Source organism: Nansenia antarctica (assembly GCF_963989245.1).
Source record: "Nansenia antarctica genome assembly, chromosome: 1".
NCBI classification, from domain to species: domain Eukaryota; kingdom Metazoa; phylum Chordata; class Actinopteri; order Argentiniformes; family Microstomatidae; genus Nansenia; species Nansenia antarctica.
The window spans coordinates 35,957,781-35,982,780 of record NC_137674.1 but is presented as its reverse complement, the minus strand read 5'-3'; the positions used below and the strand labels follow the sequence as shown (position 1 = coordinate 35,982,780).

Genomic DNA, 25,000 nt, shown 5'->3' with positions numbered 1-25,000 from the left:
GGAGGGGAGGGAGGGGGAGACAGAGAGAGAGAGAGGGGGGAGAGAGAGAGAGGGAGAGAGGGGGGGGGAGAGAGAGAGAGAGAGAGGGGCAGAGAGAGAGGGGGGAGAGAGAGTTGGCAGAAAAGGGAGGCAGGACAGGACATGAGAAAAGGTTTAGATTCAATGATTCCTGACAAGGAGATTGTGCTTGTTGAAACTTATACAGCACATGCTGGTGGGGCAGGGTGCACGTGCACACACACACACACACACACACACACACACACACACAGAGACACACACACACACACACACACACACACACACACACACACACAGAGACCCCCACACACACACACACACACACACAGAGACCCACAAACACACACACACACACACACACACACACACAGAGACACACACACACACACACACACACACACACACACACACCAGAGAGTGATCTATATCCTGACTGCAGGTGTATAGATCTCCCAGCTGCTTTGAACATGATGTCCTGATCTCCCTCACTCACTGTCCCCCGTCCCCCGTCACCACCAGCCTCTCCCTCTATCCCTCTCTCCCTCTATCCCTCTCTCCCTCTGGGACAACAACCAGAGAAACCACAACCAATAAAAATATATATTCTTCTAATATAATAATAATAATAACAACAAACAATAATAAAATAATATATACAAACAATAATATAAGCCATTTAGCTGACGCTTTTATCTAAAGCGACTTCCATTGCAGTGTTACAAGCGAAGGCGTAGATTTTTCTGTAGGTCCCAGCGGGCATCGAATCCCCAACCTAAGTGTTGTTAGCCCTGTGCTCTAACCCCCCGAGCCCTCCCATCCACTAGCATTTACATTTTTGGCATTTAGGAGACGCCTTATTCCAAAGCGACTTACAATCAACACATTTGACTAAGCAAGTGAATCATCAATCCACCAGGCGTAGCAGGAAGAGTAATCTAGCTCCGGCCAGGGGCCATTGGCAATCGTCGTGATAGAAAAAGAAAGAAACACCTAGTCGTAACAGGTACCTACCTGTCTTCAGCAGCTTCCTCAGCCTCAGGTAGCTGATGGCCTCCAGGCTGGCCTTCTCCGCCACCCCCCTCCCTCCTCCCTCCACCCCCCTCACCTGTGTTGAGCAGCTTGCGGAGCCTCAGGTAGCTGATGGCCAGCCTCATGATGGAGGCCTTGTCCAGGTTGGAGCTGACACTGTGGGGTAAGGGCAGCTCCTGGGCCAGCTCGTAGAACACCTCCGACTCCTTCCCCCTCCGGCTGCGCGCCGCATCCCGGGACTTCTCCTTACGACGCTCGGAGCTCACCCTGGGGGAGGGGGGGGAGAGGGTCAGAGCCTGGTGGTGGTGATGGTGAGGGTCAGAGTCCTTCTCCAGAGCTTCTTCTTGTTCTGACGGCCCAGCGGACACACTACCACGCATCATACACACCAGGGTTTGTTGCATCCTCCTGCCTCTCTCTCTCTCTCTGTCTCTCGTTCTCTCTCGCTCTGCCTCTCTCTCTCTGTCTGCCTCTCTCTCTCTCTGTCTGCCTGCTACTCTACTGTGCGTGGGGGTCTGGAGCACTGTGTTTAGCCACTGGCTGACCAGACTGGAGAGGGAGGGGAGGGGAGGGGGGGGGGGAGGGGAGGGGAGGGGGAGGGGAGGGGGAGGGGGGGAGGGGTTGCAGTGGCTCAGGTCCGCAAACGTGAACGAACACGTAGCACAGTCCTCAGCACGCCGTCTCTCTCTCTTTCTCTCTCTCTCTCTCCCTATTGGATTCATTAACATTTGCGGTGTCCCTGTCCTAGCGTCTAATTGGCTGCGGACCAAAGGAAGCGCAGTGAGCCACCGCCACCGCCCCCCCCACCACCACACCCCACCCCCCGGGGTGAGCCCCCACCTGATTGGCTAGCCGAGGAGGCTTGGTTGTGTTAAGATACACGCTGGAGTCTCAACTGCCTTCCTTGGTACGCGGCCAAGCCAAGCCAACCAATCAACCCTGACATTTACAGCTCAGGATCAGGTCAGGCTTCACTCTGCGGGGGAGGGAAATGAATGGGGGGAGAGCGGACAGACAGACAGACCAGTCCACTCCTGGAACACACACACACACCTACAATAACAGAAGACAAAAGGCTTCTGGGCAGATGACCTGATGTGAAATTGGACACGGCAACACCGACACCTAGCAAAACAAAAGGAGTTCGCTCCTCTTGAAACATTTGACAAAACAAACCTCTCAGATGTACGCCTCTGCCTCAGAGCTCACGTTCTTCTTATTTTCCGACTGGTTCCTCTTAGTGACCCGACACAAGTAGGCCTACCTTTAACCATTTAAACATTTAGCAGACGCTTTTATCCAAAGAGGTTACAGGGGCAGACTCCCTGGAGTAAGTTATGCACTAGACCACCACTACCCCTACTAGGCCACCACTACCCCTACTAGGCCACCACTACACCTACTAGGCCACCACTACCCCAACTAGGCCACCACTACCCCTACTAGGCCACCACTACCCCTACTAGGCCACCACTACCCCTACTAGGCCACCACTAGCCCTACAAGGCCACCACTCCTCTGTAGTTTATACAGTACAGTTTATCCTTAATTCTCCATCTAGCGAAACAATAATACAAGTGGAAGAACAGAGGAGAGATTAGCTCTACAGAGAAAATAAACCAGCCTATTTAGAGAAGCAGAGACACGGGATTCAGACGACAGGAGTCATCGTCTTGAAAAGGGCATTGTTGATGAAAGCTCTCCTTTCAAAACTCCTCGCTTGTTTTCAAAAGTAATGAGAGCCACTTCCTCTGCTTATTGTTTCTCCGTGTCTGTGGTGTTTGAAGTGTTTAGACGAGACAATGGCAGCGCCGTTCAATATCCTGGAGCACGAGAGGCATCTGGGTTGGAGTATTTTGTGTGTGTGTGTGTGTGTTTTTTAACCCCATTTACAACCATGCACTGTACAAACAAAACAAAGTGTGTAGCCTGCCCTACCACTGCCTAAGCCTACCCCTGCCTAACCCTAACTAACCCTAACCGTAACCCTGCCTAACCCTAAACCTGCCTAACCCAATGACAATATAGCCTAGATGGGACTCATTTTGAATGCCTTCCCAAACATAGGCTAGCCGCTAGGCTAATCGCATTGATCTGGTTACTCTGTTCCACTAACAATATTACATGTTATTTGAAGCCCAAGGAAATGCATCAGCTAATGGAATTTACCATAGCCTAACTACCAATCAACTATCCAGTTCCATACTTTCTATGTAGAGTAAAAAGGCCTTTTAATTAGATTAGAATAGATTCAGTTTTATTGTCATTGCAGAGGACAAGAACTGAGACAACCAAATGTAGTTTGTAGTGGCATTTAACCAGATCTGTGCAAATAGAGGGGCGGACAACATCTCAGAGTTGTTCTGTTGATGTCTGGCTTCACAGCGAACATGATTTAGCTTGTTCACTGAATGTTTGCTTGTAGGCTACAGAAATGTTTGCGTTCCATAATGCAGACCAATGCAGGCTGACCAATGCATCTTCTCAAGCCCATACACAGTCCTCTGTAGCTCAGTCGGTAGAGCATGGCGCTAACAACGCTTAGGTTGTGGGTTCAATTCTCACTGGGACCATATATACTGAAAATGTATGCACTCACTGCAATGTAAGTCGCTTTGGATAAAAGTGTCAGCTAACTGGCGTATATTATTATTATACACCGCTCAAAGAAATGAAGGGAACACTTCAAGGATATGCCTCCCCAGACCATCACTGACACGCCAAACCAGTCATGCTGGATGATGTTGCAGGCAGCATAACGTTCGCCACGGCGTCTCCAGACTCTTTCACGTCTGTCACATGTGCTCAATGTGAACCTGCTCTCATCCGTGAAGAGAACGGGGCGCTAAAGGCGAACCTGCCGATCCTGGTGATCTCTGGCAAACGCTAGTCGAACTGCACGGTGCTGGGCTGTGAGCACAAGTCCCACTAGAGGAAGTCTGGTCCTCATGCCTCCCTCATGGAGTCTGTTTCTGACAGTTTATTCAGGAACATGCACATGAGTAGCCCACTGGAGGTCATTCTGTAGGGCTCTGGCAGTGCTTTTCCTGTTCCTCCTCGCACAAACGAGCAGATACCGGTCCTGCTGCTGGGTTGTTGCCCTTCTACGGCCCTGTCCAGCTCTCCTCGTGTAATGGATAGTCTCCCGGTATCTCCTCTACGCTCTTGAGACTGTGCTAACCTGAGCAAACCTTCTTGCGACGGCACGTATGGATGCACGTATGGATGTGCCATCCTGGAGGAGCTGGAGTGACAAGGGCTCTAGCAAAATGCAAAACTAGCGAAAAATCTGTCAGGAAGGATTAGGAGAGAGAAATGGTCTGTGGCCACTACCTGCAAAACCATTTCCTTTTTGGGGGTTGTCTTGCTGCGGGCAAGGGCACTAGCAAAATGGAAAACTAGTGAAAAATCAACTGTGCTGCTCTGCTTTGCTGTTGCCTCTCCTGCCCACCTGTTGTCGCTTTCATTTGAACCAAAGCAGATGAATTAACGATTAACAATCGTTTACGCTTGCTAACTGGACAGATCGATATCCCAGACGTTTAACTGACTTGGTGTTTTACTATGACACATACTCTAGTCTCTACAAGGCTGCGTTTACACCGCCAGGTAGAAGTGACACAAAAAAAATATGTTTTTTTGTAACATATTTACGTGTAAGCAGTAAAAAAGCACATTGATTGAATTAGCCTCAATCTCATGCCGCCCTCAATCAGATACGAATCGGATATGTGTCATTTCGACTGCGGTCTAACCAGGCAGGTCGCGTATAACGCTGAACAACAAAGTCACAACAGCTGTTCAAAGGTGAGGTGTAACACTGGTGAAGCTGAAATGGAAGAGGACGGGTCAGGACACTGGACACACTGGACAGATGTCCAGGTGTCGTGTGGGGCCTTTGGGGTGAAGAGTCCAGGCAAGCGAAAAATAAATGGTTTGTACAGAATCAAAGCAGTGTTTACTGTCTGTCGTTTGTGCCTGTGTCGGCTGTCTGTTTACTTTAGTTTCTGGTAACCAAACCCTCATGTACGCATGTGGGACAGCCCATACTCTACACTAACAGACAGACAGCCCATACTCTACACTAACAGACAGACAGACAGTCCATACTCTACACTAAGAGACAGACAGACAGACAGTCCATACTCTACACTAACAGACAGACAGCCCATACTCTACATTAACAGACAGACAGACAGCCCATACTACAATAACAGACAGACAGGCCATACTCTACACTAACAGACAGTCAGACAGACCATACTCTACACTAACAGACAGACAGCCCATACTCTACACTAACAAACAGACAGTCAGACAGACCATACTCTACACTAACAGACAGACAGCCCATACTGATGTCGGGCTCTGCGCTGGAAACGGCGATCCGAAGGGCCTCTGTTGTGTGCTGCAGACTCAATCTGTTTCGGTTGCGACATTTTATTTTTGAGAGCGCAGAGAATGCTGCTTCACACCGGTATGTGGACGGAAACATTGAGATGATGCGTCTTGCCAGTCTGGAGATATTTGGTAGATGCCCCACCAGTTTCCAAAAGTCCACGACATCTGTAATCCGAAACTGACGCTGAAGTTCATCTGAGCTCTTTAACTCCACGAACTCCATTTGAAGCTGCACAAGTCCGAGCTGGTCGCTTATTTGCCTCATTTCATTGACCTCAATCAGGAATGGGTTTTTCACAAGTAGAAAAATATTGCTATGATCCTTGAAGTCGTGGAATCTTGATGTGTAGTTTTGCTTGAGCTCAGTTAGCACGTCACAGAATTGTGATTGACAGGGCGGGAGAGCGTCTGCATGCGTCGCCATCACTTTCTGCACGGTGGGGAAGAAACGGTAATCAGAACCACGGACACTTTGTTCGAGTACATCCAGTTTGTCAGAAAATACTCTGACAGCCGTGTAGAGCTCATACACGGTCTTGTTTCTTCCCTGCATCTTGAGATTAAGTTCGTTCAAGTGCTGCGTAATGTCACACAGGAACGCAACAGACAGCCCCCACTCTTTATCATCCAAAAAGGAAAATCGGGAAGTCTCCCCTTGGCCGACAATGAAGGATTTCAGGGGTTCAAGCAGGTCCATGAAATGTGCAAGCATACGTCCTTTAGACAGCCATCTGATCTCGGTGTGTAACACCAAATCTCCATAGTGAGTGTCAAACTCCTCACACAGCCGTTTAAAATGTAAGTGGTTTCTTGCACGGGCCCTGATATAATTAACCACTTCGATTACATTTGCCATCACTTCATTCAGACATTTGAACTTAGCAAACAAGGCTTGTTGATGCACAATACAATGGTATGAGAAAATACCCTCAGCAGCAACCCCGCCGTTTTTCAGTGTTTCTTTCAGCAAAGCCACGGCTCCGTTCCTCTTACCTAGCATCGCCGGTGCACCATCTGTTGTGAATGCTGCGATTTTTTCTGGTCCAATGTTAAACTTTTCTAATGTTTCCAGCACTGCGTTTTTTATTTCAATGCCCGTTGTTCCATTTTCCAGTGAAACCATGTCAAGCAGTTCTTCTGTAATGTCAAACTTACTGTTGATCGCTCGGATAAAGATGAGTAATTGTGGCGTGTCATTGATATCCAAGCTTTCGTCCATTGCAAGGCTGACAAACTCAGCGGATGACAGTTTGTCCTTAAGAGTATGTGCAATGTTCTCTGAAATGTCTGATGCCCTCCTAGCTACAGTAGAATCCGACAGTTGAATTTTTTGGGCCTCTCGTTCCAGGTCTTTTTTCTCAGGATACAACGTTGAAAAAGCCAGCAGTATGCAATCCTTCACCATTTCTCCGTCAGTATATGGCTTCATCTTTTTCATCAGTTCATTTTGTAGGATGTCTCTGTCGCTCTTTCACTCGTATTAGTGTGGATTGGAATAAGTTTTTTTGAGCAGTTCGGTTCTGTTTGAGTCTCGCCAGCTTTTCCGCCCTCAGCTCTCCGCCTTTCGGAAAGTCGGTACTGAACTTCTGGTGTTTTGTGTCGTGATGGCGCTGCAAATTGGACCTTTTAAATTGTGAAATGACGTTGTCACAAAGCAGGCAGATGCATTTTCCCGAACCGGTGGAGACGAAGAAAAACTCGAGTTCCCAGTCCTCTTTAAATGTTCGATATTCCTCTTCATATTTTCGTTTCCTATATTCCTTCGCCATTGTTGCATAGTGCTGTAAGCTAGTCTTCCCAGTGTGACGGAGCAATTATCTCACGCACCTGCAATCAGAGCGCGAAACCTGAAATAATTTGTGATTGGTTGTTCAGAGGGATGGGGGGGGCGGCTTAATAGACTGATGTGTGACTTGTGAGTGATAATGAAATGTTGATGAATTCTGCTGACAATGTTTTATTTATTTTTTATTTTTTTTTATTTTTTAAGTGGGACTTAAAAGAGCCGCAACTCGTCTTAAAGGAGCCGCCGCGGGTTGAGTATCGCTGCTCTACACTAACAGACAGACAGACAGACCATACTCTACACTAACAGACAGACAGCCCATACTACAATAACAGACAGACAGCCCATACTCTACACTAACAGACAGACAGACAGCCCATACTCTACACTAACAGACAGACAGACAGCCCATACTCTATACTAACAGTCAGTCAGCCCATACTCTACATCTACAACACTAACAGTCAGTCCAGTGTTTCCTCTATATGCATTTATTGGTGGCGGGCCGCCACGAATGAATTTGCTCCGCCACCAAATGATTCAGACAGTCCACTTTGATTCAGGCTGCGCAGAAAGGCAGCGAGTTATTATGACCGGAGAACTGAAAAAAAGCATGTGTCCCTGAACGCTCCGCCAATCACTGTGAGTAAACTGACTCTGAGAATGTCCTCACGTCACATTTTACCGTAATACCCTATATGTTGGTTGAAGTGCAACATCTCAGCTTTCAGGGACAGTTGGATTTTTTTCGATAGTTTAGAAATTACGGTAATTACAATGTCAGGTGCGGATTTGTGCCGGTGGCGGTACATTCGGCGCAGAAGTGGTATCTATACCAGATAAATAATAACCATTTGCTTACGTAATTTTTCGTTTGTTTACATAGTCTGAAACTACAGATGGTAAGCTTTCAAATGATGCGTCATACATTGAAATCGGAAAAAAAATCAAGACGACGCGAGTATTTGAATGTTTGTTTGTATCATGTTTTGCTCAAGAATGGTGACTGCTAAACGCTGCTAGCCTAACGTTTCGTTCTAAAACGAAAGTATTGTAACGTGACGTCCCCACTTGGACAGTGGTTGAAATAATGACAGATAGCTTCTCTCATGTAATCTGTGCGTTTAATTGTAAACTATCTCATACACAACTTTCTTAGTTCACCCGAGCTCTCTCTCCCAACGGTCTCAATAACACACACAGCATCACAGGAGTGCATTGGCACACAACACAGTAACAGTGCGAACATGAACATGAACTCAAGCATTAATGAACATTAATGAACAGGGTTGTTCTATCTCATTTATTATGTTTGTGTTATGCTAATAAATGTAGATCCACACAGGTATATGTCGTGTATTCTTATTGATTATGAATCAAAGAACAGTTAGTTTAAGACAATTTAATCAGTTACAGGCAGGTTTATACATTACATCTGTTCCCCGTGGATCCTGGGCTGCAAGAGAGCGCTCTCTGTCCCTCTCTGCCCGTTCCGCTCCAGAGGGGAGGGGCCAGCGTGCATGTGTGTCCCTGCCCAACCCCCAAAGGTCCCTGCTGGTCATCTGTGTCCCTGCATGCCCTGGCATGTGTGTGTGTCTAAAACATACCACATATTCATACATAGATCATACATACTACAGAAATATACGACACATCCCCCCTCGGACCACCCAGAGGGTGTTCCGAAACTAAACTACCATAAAACAAAAACAAAAACACAAAACCCCACAAAACATCCCCAAAAATTTTTTTTTTTTTTTTTTTTTTCCCAAATAAAATTAAAAATTAAAAAATAAACAACAACAGACAGAAAAACTACACCAACACACAACACAAGAAGCACAATAACACAGACCAACCCAGGACCAGTATTAGGAACCAAAGATATCATAAACAAAAAATAGAAAACAACCAATAATAAAAAGAATTTTGAAAATAACAATCACAATTAAACTAAACACAGTTTATCATGCACAAATCAATACAGAAACTTCCAACGACCGATGTTTTCTTTGTCCTTGAAGCGTCGGGGTCAGAGGTTACTAGCACTTGTACCCAGTTGGAGAACAGCCTTTACCGCTGTCTCAGATTGATAACACTTTCATAGTCAGCAGCTTCCATTTTCGTTGCGCTAGGAACAGAACCTCTTTCCTATCTTTGCATAACCACTACATCACTTCTCAACTGACATCAATCACATACGATATAGAAATAAACAAACAATACACAAATAATGACATTCAGTTATCATAACACATAATTTTCCAACAGCAAGCATAGGACAAAGGGAATGCATTAATGCATAGATCTTCACCTCAGGTGAGGACTAGTCTTCTGAAAAGTTCACTAACGTGGACTGAGTGACTGATTTTCCAAAAACAGTCAATGAGGCCCTGCCTCCTAAGAAAGTCAAAAATCATGTCTGCTATAATAGGTGCTCCTATCTTGGCAAAATAAGTTTCCCATGCCCCTAAGACCGTTTCCAGCCATGCTATCATCTGCTGTCCATTCCCGTCGTTCCCTTTGATCTGCTGCTTCACTACCCTATTCATAGTCTTTAATCTTTTCCTAACTGGTCGTCGTCCGTCAGTGTCATTGAGGTTCAGGCAACCGCCTGGTCCCCTCCCACGCTGATCAAAGTCTGGGGAGTCGCCCTCAGCATCATCTGAAGCATGGTGCAGGCACTCGCCAGCATCCCCAGTAGCACAGGTGTCCAGGCTTTGGACACCCCCAGGCTGGACCTCCAGACTGTCAACACTCTCTGCTTCGTTGGTTTCTGGTTCATTGGCATCTGGACAGCTTTCCACTGTCCCCTCGGTTTCAGGCACTGCCGGTAATGTCACTGGCTGTAACACTGGCATTGCCACTGGCTCTGGCAACACCACAGCATCTCCTCGTAGCTCCTCCTTCTCAGGTTCTCTGGGGACCTCGGCACCTGTTGGCACAACATCCTGCCTACTCTGTACATCCACCCCCCTGTCCACCACCCGTGGCCCTATTGGGGTAGGGATATGCCCAGACACCACTGGTGTACCCACTCTGATGTTGTTTCTCCAACAGACCCCACATTGACCTAAAGCATGGTCAATCTGTTCCATCAAATATGGACTCCAAAACCCATATTTCTTGGTGATCTTGCGTCTCACCTCCCCCCTAGCCACATGTGCTAATCCATGAGCTTCCTGTATTAACATGCCTAATAAATCTGAGGGTGCTACAACCAACCCCTCATGATTCCTCCATAGACCTGTGTCATCCTGACTTGCCCCCCTTGCTAGCCAAACGCTCTTGTCTAACGTAGTTACTCTACTCTGTAACATCAATAAATCCTCAAGTGTGACCATGCCCTGTAATTGCTTTTCATGTGTGACCAGAAGACCTTTACCTGCCTTGTCTGCTCCTGTAATGGCTTTGGCTGCATCTTCTGCAGCCCTGTTACCTTGTGTGACATGTGATGAGTCAGACCTGTGTGTGGCACACTTCACTATAGCTAATTCCTTTGGCTTCATCATGGCTTGTAACAGCTTCATGATCTGTGCGTGATGCTGTATAGGCGTACCATCAGTTCTCTTAAAACCCCGCCCCCTCCATACAGCTCCATTAAAATGACAAACATTATGTGCATAGGCAGAGTCGGTGTACACTGTCACTCTCCGTCCGGTTCCCAAGTTGCATGCTTCTGTGAGGGCAATCAATTCAGCCAACTGAGCCGAGCAAGGCTGAGGAACTGCCTCAGCCTGTTCTACAATAAACTTTGAATTCTGTGCTTTAACTAAGGAATACCCAGCGCACAACGTTTCTCCTACCCCGTAACAAGACCCATCAACCCAATATTCTATATCAGCTCCCTTTAAAGGCAAAGCTTGTAGGTCTGTTCTATGCTTAATCACTCTGGCTGTCGATGGAATCTGAACACCGGATGGCATCGTCACCTGACAGTCGTCAGGTGTGCATTTTACTGTACAGTTCAATTGGCATAGAGCATCTCTCCCTAGCAGCCCTGTTGGCGTGTGTTCTGACACAAGTGTTGACAGAGTTGCTCTCTGTCCCTTGTACTCTAAGTCTACAAGCTCAGTTGTAGGAATCAGCTGTTTAATTCCCTCAAATCCGATTGTCTTCACATATTCTCTAGACATAGGGAGGTGCGTGGCGCCTTCAGGCTTCTGTGTCACCACCAGCTGGCACCTCCCACTCGGATCTTCCGGGCACCCCTATAGGCCAGCTGCTGGGCCTCCGTAAGGGTTCATCACTCCTGGAGCAGGTGTAGTAGGGGGCCAATATCCTCCTCCTTGGCTCCCCCCTGCGCCCCCCTGGGGCCTGTTGCAGCAGGCACAGGCTAGATGTCCATTCTGGTCGCATTGGCATGGTTCTAGCATCTCCTTCCCTGCTGCTGTCCATCCCCCTGGTGGTGGTCCTTGGCCAGGCTGTGTGTACATCTGGTAGGGAACCGCTTGCACCCCTGGTGGCCCTTGTGGGTATGGATACCCCCCTTGTGGCCCCTGTGGGTAGGACTGGTAAGTAGCAGGATACCCCCCTTGTGGCCCCTGTGAGTAGGACTGGTAAGTAGCAGTCTGCACTCCAGGTGGCTGTTGCTGTGGGGCTAAAGCCTGCACTCCCTCTATGTTCCTCTCGCTTTCAGTCAATTGCAAATGAGTCAATATTCTGAGGGATTCTTCGTCTCGTGCCTTCTGTATCTGAATGTTCTTTCGATATAACTCAACTTGATGAGCTACGTGGTCTATATAAACAGCTTTGTTCATGTGTCGTAGCCCCACCACTTCTGCTAGCTTATCCTTAACTGGGGTAGGAAGCCCTTCTTGTATTTTTTCCCTGATTATGGATTTTTCTAAGGGGTTATCTTCAGCGTCTTTCCCTGTCACACTTCTCCATTGAGAGTGCATACGGGCAATATAACCCCTGGGATTCTCATCCCCCCCCAGTGGCTTCACAATGATATTGTCTGGGTGAATGTGAGTAGGGTAGGTCTCTCTGATTGCTTTCCACAGCCTGCCTCTGTTTGCTGCGAAGAGCTCTGGATCATAAACTGATGTATTGATATATCTATGAAGTCCTGCCTTCATCAATATTTCCTGCATTGTATCCAATCCTGCAATAAAAGCTAAGAGTCTTTTCAGGTCTCCCATCGCGACCTGCGTTCCTATCAGTATCACGTCGACCTCTCGCGTCCACGAATGTCCTCCCTCTTGAAGAACTGGGAGTTTCTCGATCACTTCAGACAAATCTGTATGATGCCACGGATGATATTCCATCTTGTTACCCCGAATCAGCACTGGACAGTTCTTTAATGTATTTGATGACATTCGGTGACAATCTCCCTCTTTCTCCGGGCGTCTTCTCCCACCTTTCCTTTCGGCTGTGGCTATCATCTTCCTGACCTGCGCGTTGTCGCCTCCATCTGCATTGTCGTCATCACTTGAGTCTGCACTGCCATCTTCGCTGTCATCTTCCTCGTCACTCCTGTCGTCCCCTTTTCCCCTTGGCTCCTTCTTCTTCTTCTGGGAATGATCCTCCAGTGCCTTAGCATATGGAGGGGGACTGGAGGCAGGACACTGAGCTATTTTCTGTCCCTCTACCTTAAATAGATCTAAAATAGCTAACTCTAACTTGCGTTTCTCTGATCTAATCTTTCCTCTTTGATGTGCTTTGTGCCCATTGATAAGTATTTCCAATGTTGCAATTAATTGTAAATTAATGCTGCCCTCTTTCGGCCACGGCTGTTCAATGTATGCCCAACGGCTATTCCATTTCGTAGACATTTTGCTAATTTCCCTAACAAGAGGATTCATTTTTTCCACTACAGCCATAGGGGATAACGTAGCCAACATTCCACGATGTTCACTAACATCTTTTAACAGCTTCGTGGAATTCGACCCCATTCTACTTGTTCAATATGCTGACAATATTCTATATTAGATAAGGTGTACGCTTCTTACAACCCACCTTATTTTGTCTTGTTTGCTAAACAAATGCTAGTCCAATATAACTGTATTAACCATCCCCACAAAAACCCTGCAACTCCAGAATAACAGACTTGCCTCTTGTGTATGTCAGTGCAGTATTAACTTAAATCTAATCTCTGTGTAAGTACTTTATACTTAAATGTGTTTCCTAATTGTTTATGAATGTGTCACTTAATTACTCATTCAATACTAATTACAGTTCTGGTCAACACAATTATTAAATCACAAAAGCTGGTCCCACCTAAGTATTCACTGATCCACAAAAACCCTTTTACTGCTCAACTATCAAATATGTACTATTCTGCTATTCCTTAATCAAACACTGTGGAAATGACCTAACTAAAATAAAAGATGTAAATTACAAATATTAATCACAACCTGTAAAGAAATCGACTTGTCATTGGGAAGGAATAAAATGATTAATTATTCATTACAATCTGTAAGGAAATCGACTTGTTATTTGAAAGGAACAAAATGATCAATTATCAATTACAATCTGTAAGGAAATCGACCTGCTACTCGGAAGGAATGCACAATCAACTAGACTTAGTCATTTACACTTCATTGATGTAATCCTGTGGAAGAAAACGTCATCCCTAGACCACTATAAACCAATTGATCAAAGTTTTGTGAAAACTGAAAATGAAATAATCTGAATAATTAATTCAACTGATAAGTAATTAGTTAAAGTAATTAAATTAATGTAATACATTACAATCATTTATAACCATCTATTTATTAATGTATCGGACTGTTTCATCGACCTCAGCTGTATCTCCCTGAGGATTTAGTGTTTTAAAATGTATTGTCGTATTTCGTCCAGCAGGCGGCGCCAAGTAACCGACTTGCGTATCGATTGCGCATGCGCCAGCGCCTCCGTGTAAAAATGGAGTAGGGGAAGGAGGGGCTAGTCTTTGTCCTTCTGGGGGAAAAACCCCCGCGTGTTTGTAGCCTGCTTTAAAACAATCTCTTTAACACAACTTGTTTTCATAAACGATTACTTTTCACGACACCGCAATATCAAGATTATTTTTCAATCCAGTTTAACTATTATTTATCTCATCCAAATCTTTCTCATATGTTTTTCACTGTTCCTCTAGAAGGTCTCTGTGTGTGTCCTGCGCGTCTGCGCGCGTGCCCGAGCGTGCGTGTTATCGCTCCGCTTACACAGGACAAAGAAAAATGGCGTCTAAGAATAGACTCTCTGACACACTGCAAATGGCGTCTAAATGCAAATGGCGTCTAAACTCCGCTGAAAGTACACTGCAACACAATGGCGTCCTTCCAAACAGACAAAAGAGCCTCACATGTTCTTCACTGCTACAATATAAAACAGACTACCGAGTCCACCCACACTCCAACACATAAACACAACCTCACCGAATATTACACAGACACACACGATATTCCAATACCGTACAAACAAATCACATACCATCAAACACTATATTTTACAAAAAACGGGCTTCCAAGTCCGGCTCTCACCACCCACCCATCAAAGATTATGAAAAGGTTGCTTCTATTCCAACAAGATTACCGTTACAGATTCTTTTGACTATAACTTATCTGAGATTTACAGCCTATTTTAAACACACCAATCGACTAGAGAGAGATTTCTGCAGAAAATCTACCTTCTTCGTCGAATTGAAGAGTCCGCACAATACTGTAAATTAAGTTATATTATCTCCTGGCTGGCTCGCCATTTACTGTCGTGTATTCTTATTGATTATGAATCAAAGAACAGTTAGTTTAAGACAATTTAATCAGTTACAGGCAGGTTTATACATTACATCTGTTCCCCGTGGATCCTGGGCTGCAAGAGAGCGCTCTCTGTCCCTCTCTGCCCGTTCCGCTCCAGAGGGGAGGGGCCAGCGTGCATGTGTGTCCCTGCCCAACCCCCAAAGGTCCCTGCTGGTCATCTGTGTCCCTGCATGCCCTGGCATGTGTGTGTGTCTAAAACATACCACATATTCATACATAGATCATACATACTACAGAAATATACGACACATACAAACTGAGATCCGTTTACTGTCAAGTGCCATTCATTCTGACAACACACACACACACAGTCGTAAAGCTCTAACAGAACGTGACGTCGTAAAGTGCAACAAAGTGCTGCAATGACATACTGTCGTACATAACAATATTGGTATTTGATCACCTTTTATATAAAATCACCTGCTCGGCTTTAATGACTTAACCGCTATTTAAGAAATTATATTTGTTTTCGCGCGCACGCGTTTTATGCGCAACGCGCGAAAGACAACCACCCCGCCACTAATGTGAAAAATCCTGGAGGAAACACTGCTCAGTCAGTCTTCCAGTCTGTCTGTCTGTCTGTCACATTAACAGGTTGACTGTGCAGAAGCTTAGAATGCCAAATATTTACAGTCCTCAGTCCTGGCTGATCTGGACCAGGCCCTGCCTGTGTTACAGGGTCCGTGAAAGCTAATCCTGCGTGTTATGCAACCAGTTCTGCATAGCATCAACAGCACACTCCTCTGCCTCTGCTCCGAGTCCCGGCCCGTGCTAAAAGGAATAACCACCAACCAACCAATCAACCACGCTTAAAGGCAAGATTGGAAATCAGGAAATCATGAATCCAAATTAATCTAGCCTAGGTGTTATTTCACCTGTAGAGTTAGGCTATTAGCTATGTAGGTTGAATATGATTGAAGAAAATTAGGCGCACCGTCTGTTTGGTCAGTTGGTGAGAAAATAATTTGAATTCAGGCAAAGTGATCCATTCTGACTGTATTCACAGATGGAGACACTATTTAGCCGTGAATTCGGCCTATAGTTCGGAAATTTTGCCAACTAGTCATAGGGCTAGGGCTAGGTTAGCTTAATAGCTACATTGTACTGGAATGTAAAGTGACTGTTTTAATGATTCATACATCAACACCACAGATTAGTTTTTTCTTACAGTTTTGCTTTCTCTAAAAGAAGGAGGAGAACCATTGAAGGGAAAACACAGCTTTGATTCTCCCACTCTCTCTCACCCAGGACCACAAAGACAGGATGAAACCATAACACAACCCTTGATCCCGCAACAAAGGCTACAGGAGAAAGGACAACGTTACATAACATCCCTGTACACACGGTCATGCATGCCCACGGGCGCTATACGACCTTTTGCTCTGCAGAACTAACAAGCCTGTCAATTTGTAGTATTTAATTAGTGTTACGGTAATTAATTCAGAAAATGAATTGCAACTTGGCACAAACCCCACAGAGCTAGTTAGCAAGATAACTGAGATCTTTTAGCTAGGTTAGCTAGCAGTCATCAAACTAGAAAAATGTGTGAAACTCTTTGAGATTACAACATCCTTACTATGTTAGTTAAGACATAGAAAACATAGCTAGGCGAAAACTGCAAAAAACACTCCAATCCAAATCCAAAGCTCTAGTGCAAACAGGTGGACTTTTGTTGGTGGACTTGGTCTCAAAGTCTCAAAGTAAGGCCTAAGTCCTGAGACTTCACCACGTTTGTCACCTTATTCCCTGACTGCATTATTAACATGGAGTGGAGTGACCTGCTTGTGGAATGCATCTGCCATTTACATTCCGTACCACTTACCTCTTACATTCACTACCACTTAGATTCAGTGTGACAGAAAACATTGCCTGGTCTGTGAGTGTTACGTAACCCCTTTCAGAGCAGTAAATTGTCCGTGAGGACAGTGGAAGCACTGTGTTCAAAACAAACGGTTTACAGAAATGGTTTTTAATATCTACAAACAGAGCAGAGTGCCAAGCGCCCGGCTGATCCTCTCACTGTATTTCCATCTGGCTTCAACTCAAAATGCACACGTTGAATAATAACAACACACATGAATCATCAGAGACAAAAAAGGAGGATTTGTAAAATCAATGATACATCATGATACATTTTCTGCAGATGACCATGGAAACAGCGCACATGATTTTCCTACGATGCACGACACATGTATCATGATACTAAACCAGGAAGACTGACAGCTTCTGGAAAAAGTCAATGGACCATGGAAGAAACACACAGGTTAGGCTACATTGCCCAGAAACCAATCACATTTGGAACAGGCAAGCCTTTTTTCAGGTATTTTCCTTCATTTGGCCAACATGCACAGGAAATTACAACTAGACCTAGGCCCTCCATGTCTCCTGTCAGACAGTGGCTGCATTCGTAAATTCACTCTGAGAGCGCTGGAACGCACTCTGGGTTTGATGCCATAAAGGGACCAAGTCATTTGATTGATAATTTGACAAGAGGCATTCCAAGAGTGCTGATCAGATTCCCAGAGCGAATTTACGAACGCAGCCAGTGTATCTGCCGCAGGTGAATTGCTACACACACGTTGGCCCTCCCACTGACGTCAAGGCCTGAGTGATTAAGAAGAGGTACAGTAAGTCTGAAATAACATAAGACTGCAGCTCTCTGCCAACACTGGCAAACACATGAACGTAAATGTCTTCAACAAGGCCTATTTTATCATCTTCAAGAAAAACTTGTCTCTGTAAATGAGGGGAACCTCAGTGGACTTTTGAGTTTAAATAAAGGTTGAATGATAATAGTCTATACAGACACATGAAGGAGAACAGTTTGTTCAAGTGAGCAAACAGAGAGATCTGTGAAATAAAAAACTGTTTGACCAGACCTTACAGCCTCCATTAGAAAATTACATCCAGCTAGATGGTATTGATCACCTAGACTAGAGAACGCTACTGGAATAACAATGTACAACGAATAACAGCCTAGTATGGTTCATACCAGACCAGCATAGGCCCCAAATCAGACATCTAAGAATATTTACGGTGTTTTTGATTTCGATTAGTACTTTTGGGACTATTCAATCGGTCCATTTTAGCCTTAACTAAACCAAAAACAGAAAACACCTTGAGTATTTGAGAGTATTTAAGGTGTTTTGGGTCTATTCAATTGGTCCATCTAGCCTTAACTAAATCAAGAACACCTTGAGTATTGGAGAGTATTTTTGAAACACTGGTCTGTTGTTTCAAACTGATACACCACCTGTTGGTCTGTGTGGCAACAAAACCGCCTAAATTATAGATGGACTAAAGGACCGCTTTCACTGAATTCTGAATATTTCAAGAGCAACCATTTAACAGCAGCATCCTCCTGCCACCACCTCTACAATGAAACAGTTTCATATCATTTCATTCAAAAACAATAGAGTAGACATGCACCCAGGGTAACACAATTGAAACAAAAACGTGGCCATTAAAATGAGCAATGTGGCCACTAATACAGTAAGTTGTACATGGGCCTGTAAATGTTCCTGTTAATAGTATACTCTTAATAGTACACAGAACAGCTAAATACTTTTTTTTTTTCAAATTTCTCATGATTTTACATTTAGAGGTCATGGGAAGTATTTCTAACCACCATGTGGCCAATGTTGGCTGTCTAGCCCATTAACAATAAGACACACTGAAAGATAATATCAGTCAGTGTCACACATTTATGCTAATCTTAAATTTGCTATGTATGAAAGCCAATTTCATCATTTCACCAAACAACTTAACCCTTTCAACCATATTATTAGCTTAATTATTAATCAAACATTCCGCCTGTATTTATTTTTGCTTTTATGGCTATAAAAGTGTCAGAAAATGTCCTAGGAGCAAGTGCTTTTGCCCCTTTTCGCAAGATTGCTTCAGCTTTCAATATATGGCAGTTATTCAACATTATTGTATGTTACAAGTGCGTTATAACAGTTTAACATGTTGGACAGAGCTGTGGGGACAGGGACGCACTCTGGGGGAATTGGACACACTCTGGGGGACTGGGACACAGCTCTGGGGCACACTCTGGGACACAGCTCTGGGACACAGCTCTGGGGCACGCTCTGGGACACAGCTCTGGGACACACTCTGGGACACGAGTCACGACACTGGGACACAGCTCTGGGACACAGCTCTGGGACACTGGGACACAGCTCTGGGACACTGGGACACAGCTCTGGGACACACTCTGGGACACGACACTGGGACACAGCTCTGGGACTCTGGGACACTGGGACACAGCTCTGGGACACTGGGACACAGGTCTGGGACACAGCTCTGGGACACTGGGACACAGGTCTGGGACACTGGGACACGACACTGGGACACAGCTCTGGGACACTGGGACACAGCTCTGACTGACACAAAGGACAGCGAAGTGAAGTGGATCCTGGTCTGCCACGACCATACGCACAGCTAAGCTAACGAGCTAGCTTTGACAGACAGCACTCGAACAAAAACTTTGCCTCAAATATTGACTCGATGGTCATTAACCCCTCAGTTTGGTTTCATTCTCTACGAACCATAACAATAGAAATCTGGTGACACAACAACATAACAAAGACAGAAAACTTGGCACGAAACTACAAAACCCACAGAGCTAGTTAGCAACTGAGATAGCCTCTCTTAGCTAGCAGTCATCAAACTAGAAAATGTGTCAAACTCTTTGAGATTACAACACCCTTACTATGTTAGTTGGGGCGTAGAAAACATAGCTAGACGAAAACTATATATAAATGTTTCAATTAGTTAGCTAGTATCATACCTTTATATCCCTTTTTGCACTTCTGGTTAGATGCTAAACTGCATTTCGTTGTATAGTAGTTGTACTCTGCGATGAGTTTAATCTAATCTAATCTAGTAGCTAGTTATCTAACAAATGTAATATCATTTACCTCTTCTTTTCCGGGGCAGCTCCTGTGTCCATAGCAACCTCTCGTGCCTCTCTAAAAAAAACGGTATCAAGCTGTCTTCGGGCCCGTTGGAAACCGTTGAAATTCAAGCGAAATTCCACGTTAAAAGACCAAATATAAATCCGTAAGTTGTGTTTTTACATAAGACAAGTGTGAATGCTGTGTTGTGGAAAGAGGTCAAGCCTCCATGACCGAAAGTCAAAACATGAAGAAGCTGAAGAGTTTAGTTTTTTAATTCCGTCCAGGAGCGTGGTGCTGCCACGCTAGAGCCTTGTTGGGTTGAAACAATGTTGAATGTTGCTGCCGTGGAGGACCGAGCAAGTGGGCTAGCTGATCAGCTGCCCCTCCCACAGCCTGTACTGTCCAGGGGGGGGGTATTCCATCAATGTTGCTAAAAGAAATATATATGTATAAGTCTCGCGAGATGGTATATAAATCCAGGCTTGTTTTCACAACTCTCGCGAGACTTCCAAAATCCGGGTTTATTGTCATAAGTCTCGCGAGACTTACCAAAAATAAGCCTGGGTTTTCATTTAGTGACGTTGATGGAACACTCCGTCGGGAGCGAGCAGTCACATGCCTCTTCACCGGGGGGCCGCTCCCGCGACACAAGCTGGCGCGTCAGTTCATGCCTTTAGGGCCCTTGTGCCTATGTGTTGGTATCACAACAGCTTTAAACAACAACAACAACAACAACAACAACAACAACAACAGTTCAATTGTAATACACAACATGTCCTTTGAACACACATTAAATGACAATATCAATAATGATTATTGATGTTGCACCAGCACCATTCATAGCCTACATAAACAGGAATTAATAGTGTTTTATGTTTTACCCTTTGCCTTAACAGAACAGAACATGTTTTTAAATATAGTTTTTTTTTCTAGTGTGAAGCCAGTCCTCACATTTACGGTCAGCGAGTTTGTGCCTGAGTTTTTCTGTGGTGATGCCAGTGAGAGCTGGCCTGGGGATTTGGCTCCAACCCGGCTGTAACCACAAGGCAACGTGTGGATGGATCATTGCTTGGAACTGATTCATCCGGCCTCTGATTCAGAGCCTGGGAAGATTTTTTTTTTTTAATAATAATTGTGAAATTCCAGTACCACTGGGTCTCAAAACCAATTCTAAAAAGGTGTCTTTATAAACTTAGAGGCCAAATATCCTTTCTGCTATCGAAGATTTGTTGCCTATTGAATTTGGATGATAGATCTCATTATGAAAATATTGTTTTTGCTGGCAGGAAGGCTTGCAGATGTCGTTCCCGGAAAAAGTTGGCGTGGCTGAGTGGAACAACACCACAATGCTGGGTAAGTCTGTTAGCTGCAGGAGCGTGGTTGGATAATGGATGATCGGCACTGCAATAAGATGTAGCATAATATGATAACCTATTAGAGCATTATTGGCCTAACGTCTGTGAAGGATATATACATTTGATGAAGGGCTATAACTTTTCATATGAGCTCATAAATATCATTATATTATAGTATTGTCACCCACATTTCCACTTTGTTTGTTGACAGATCATAGTACTGTCATATACCAAGATTTGCATGTATATGACAGTCAAAACCATTTGTTGATTTTTGTATCGGACCCCAGGAAGACTAATGCCATGGCATTTAGCTAATGGGGATCCTAATAAACAAACAAACAAACAAACCACTTGGTCTATACTAGAGTTTTCTCTAGTATGTAAGGAAATTACATTTTGTGAGGAAGACATTTGTACTGTACAACTGATGCCAGCCAAACCCCATGTATGTCCTATTCCCAGGCCTATCTCATCGTGTCGCTGAAACCAGATATGATGATGACTCCTCCTGACTCCTTCCAGGTTATCATCACCAGCGTGGCAAGAAAACTGAGACTCAATCAACCTCTGCAGTCGTTGCCAGCAGCAATTACAGTGATTGCGTGTAAATGGCAGTTAGGACAAAGGTCATAAGTCTATCCTCTCCGACTACTAGACCAACCTACTGGTGTGGGTGGCACCGAGAGGTAAACAAACACACACAGACAGCAGTTTACTGCTGAGTTAACTGCTTGAACCCAATGGCCTCACGTTGCACAAGGTTTAATCTTCATAAAGGCAAAAATAAAACCAGAGTATAGTACAGGCTGCTCTAATGACTATCAAGATCAACAAGCACCTCCTTAAACCCTGAGCTTAACTGATACTCCAATAAGTCACAGGATAGAAGAGGATAACAGTAGGGATAAAACGAGCTTAGACATGGCTAGGTTTTAACTGGGACATCGAGAGGAAGTAGAGACTTCTAATTTATGGTCTAAACAGTTCAACTGTAGTGCACAATAATAACTTGGTTTTTTATTTGTATAATAACTTTTATTTGTATAGCGCTTTTCCTGCAAACGTTGCAGCTCAGTGCTCCAATCATTATATAATCATCATTTAATCATTTAGTCATTTAAAGGCAATATTAGGTTTTTAGTCTTGACTTGAACATATTTGCTGAGGTTGCATCCCTAATGTAAACTGGCAGTGCATTCCGCAATCTGGGTGCATAACATGAGAATGCAGCCTCACCAAATCTCCAAGACCAAGTCTTTCAGATATTCTGGTGCTGTGCCAGTGAGAGCTTTATAAACAAGCAGAAGGATCTTGAAATCTATTCTGAACTTAACATATTCTCTTGACTGAAAATGGATCAAAGTACACAGTACATCATCTTATGTATTCGCATTGAGTTTTGGGACAAGCACACAATTAGTTGGAACAATACGTCCAAAATGTCCATTGAACCCACGTATCGTTGGCTCTGTTCAGGGGACCCTTCTGGCATTGTTCTTAAAATATGTACAGACAGCTACCAACTATTTTTAGTTCATTAATGTATTCGAACAAAACTTCCACAGGATAGGGGGTGGGGTGTGGGAGGGGAGGTCAAGGACTGTTGCTAAGTCTGATGACTTCTCTGCACTAACTGACAGGAAGTCCCCTATCCCATCAGAGCATATCAGTGAGTGCACCCCAGGGAAATGACCGTTTAGCGCTGAGCATAGTTCAACACGGGCCAGCGCCCATTGTCTTTCTGGACTGCTGGAATGTGTTTCATGGCCAAAGACGGTTCGCTTTGTTTTCAAGGACCGTCTTCTTCTTCCATCTGTAACCCGGCTGCTCGTTATCACCGCGCGCGGCCAACATTTAGTGTAACGTTAGTGTTCTAAAACAAACAGTGAGATCCTCTAACCAGTCGTTTCCTGTCACTATCACAGGCGAGTGATGACGCTGTGTGGTTTCCTGTTTATTCTCTTCTCGTCTGTGACGACCGCTAAAATGTAATGATTGCTCAACCAGATGGATTGACCTCCTAGGGTTAGGGTTGCATGTATCTCACTCTATGTATCTCACTCTATGCCCCCCCCCCCCCCCTCTCTCTCTCTCTCTCTCTCTCTCTCTCTCTCTCTCTCTCTCTCTCTCTCTCTCTCTCTCTCTCTCTGGGGGGATACTGTGGTGCCTAGAGCATATTAGAATCAGAATTGTTTGTTTTATTACATCAAGTAATGTACTATAATACAAGTACACAATCACAAGAGTAAAATTATTTGGCTTAGGTTCCTTAGCATTGGCATTGCAGGAAGATACAAAATCACAATAATAGACTAGAGTAGAATAAGTAGAGCAGTGGCGGCTGGTGATTACATTTTTGGGTGGGGCACAGGTTATGGGGGCATGCTCCACGGGGAAGAATATCAACTTTAAAATCTGGATTTACAGTCGATTTTAGCATGAGAATATATATATAACTTAATTATTTATATATATAACTTATTAAAGGGCGAACTGCAAACACAACAAAAATATAATGCACAACAACTGACAAATCAACTGGAATAGTCTTTGTTAGCAGAGTAGACCTAATGTTAACAGAATGGACTTATACCCTTTGTCTATCTGTGCAGCGGTAAGGTGAATAATTCTAGCAGTACTGTCCAGACAGTTGTCTTGTTTAGCCATTCAACTAGGCATTATTTATTAAATGGAGAAAGACATGGAACACAATGCAATTGTGATAATAAATGTGTTCTTTGTTACTTCTTTAATTAAATTAAAGTGTACCTTTCTATACAATATTTCCATGAACATGTAAACTCTATAATCATACAGTTGTCTTTCTATTAGTTGTCTCTGTCATACTGAACTGTTTGTTATCATCCTGAACTATCTCTGTTGCTCACCTCACCTCAGTTCTGTCTCTATTGCTCTCCTCTCCTGTTGTCTGTCTCTCTGTTGCTCTCCTCTCCTGTTGTCTGTCTCTCTGTTGCTCTCCTCTCCTGTTGTCTGTCCGAATATCGGTTGTTAAGTCGCGACGTGTTTCCGGGTCCAAAGTTGGCTGAGGCGCTGTCTTCGAAATGCCGCAATAATAATAATAATTAATTATATTTATATAGCGCTTTTCCGAGGCTCAAATACCCTGACAATATGGGGAAGACGGCAAAGTGCTGTGTCCCTTGTTGTATGAATAGATCAGAGTCTAAAAAACGATTAAACTGTCATTCTACCGCTGTAGTACACTGGTATTCTGGTGCGGAGAATTTCTGGTTTTGACCCGGAAATTGCAAAACGTCACGTTTGACGTCAGACTTAACAACCGGATATTCAGGGCTCTCAAGTCTCACGCATTTTTTAATTTTTACTACCCCTAGTGGTAGTGGCACTGGCCCTAGGCTGCAGCCTAGGTAAGCCTATAATCTGCGCATGCTCGGGGCGCATTTTTTGCGCCCCGACCGAGAAATAGGAGACAGCCAATTGGAGCGCTGCTACAGCTCACGTGTAAGCCAAAAGTATTTGGACTGCCAAAGACTGCCATTCGGCCGGCGCCCCGACTCCTCCCCTATGTATTTTCACAGTGAATTTTACACACACATAGATAAAATGTTTATTGTATTGGAGGATTTTTAATGAATGCTGATAGGCGCGGACAGAATATCAGCCGCATTTTATGAATAAACAATGTTTATTTTTAAAAAACGTTTACAAGTAGCAACTAGGAAGTGGGGGCGCTTTGGAAGGTGGGGGCGGCGCCCTAGCGCCCTCTATTGGCCAGCCGCC

At 44.5% G+C, this 25,000-nt stretch overlaps 1 protein-coding gene across 1 annotated transcript in view; it reads right to left on the bottom strand.

The window, feature by feature from the left end:
• The window catches only part of LOC308166724 (homeobox protein SIX6), a gene marked incomplete at both ends in the record, with an annotated part of 165,212 nt that overhangs the window by 11,130 nt on the left and 129,082 nt on the right, over positions 1-25,000 (bottom strand). Inside the window, 2 exons of the mRNA XM_080541050.1 lie at positions 1,127-1,317; positions 19,902-20,107. Coding sequence (XP_080397176.1) covers positions 1,127-1,317; positions 19,902-19,933 — 223 coding nt within the window. Of the gene's footprint in view, positions 1-1,126; positions 1,318-19,901 lie in introns of the transcript that reaches the window.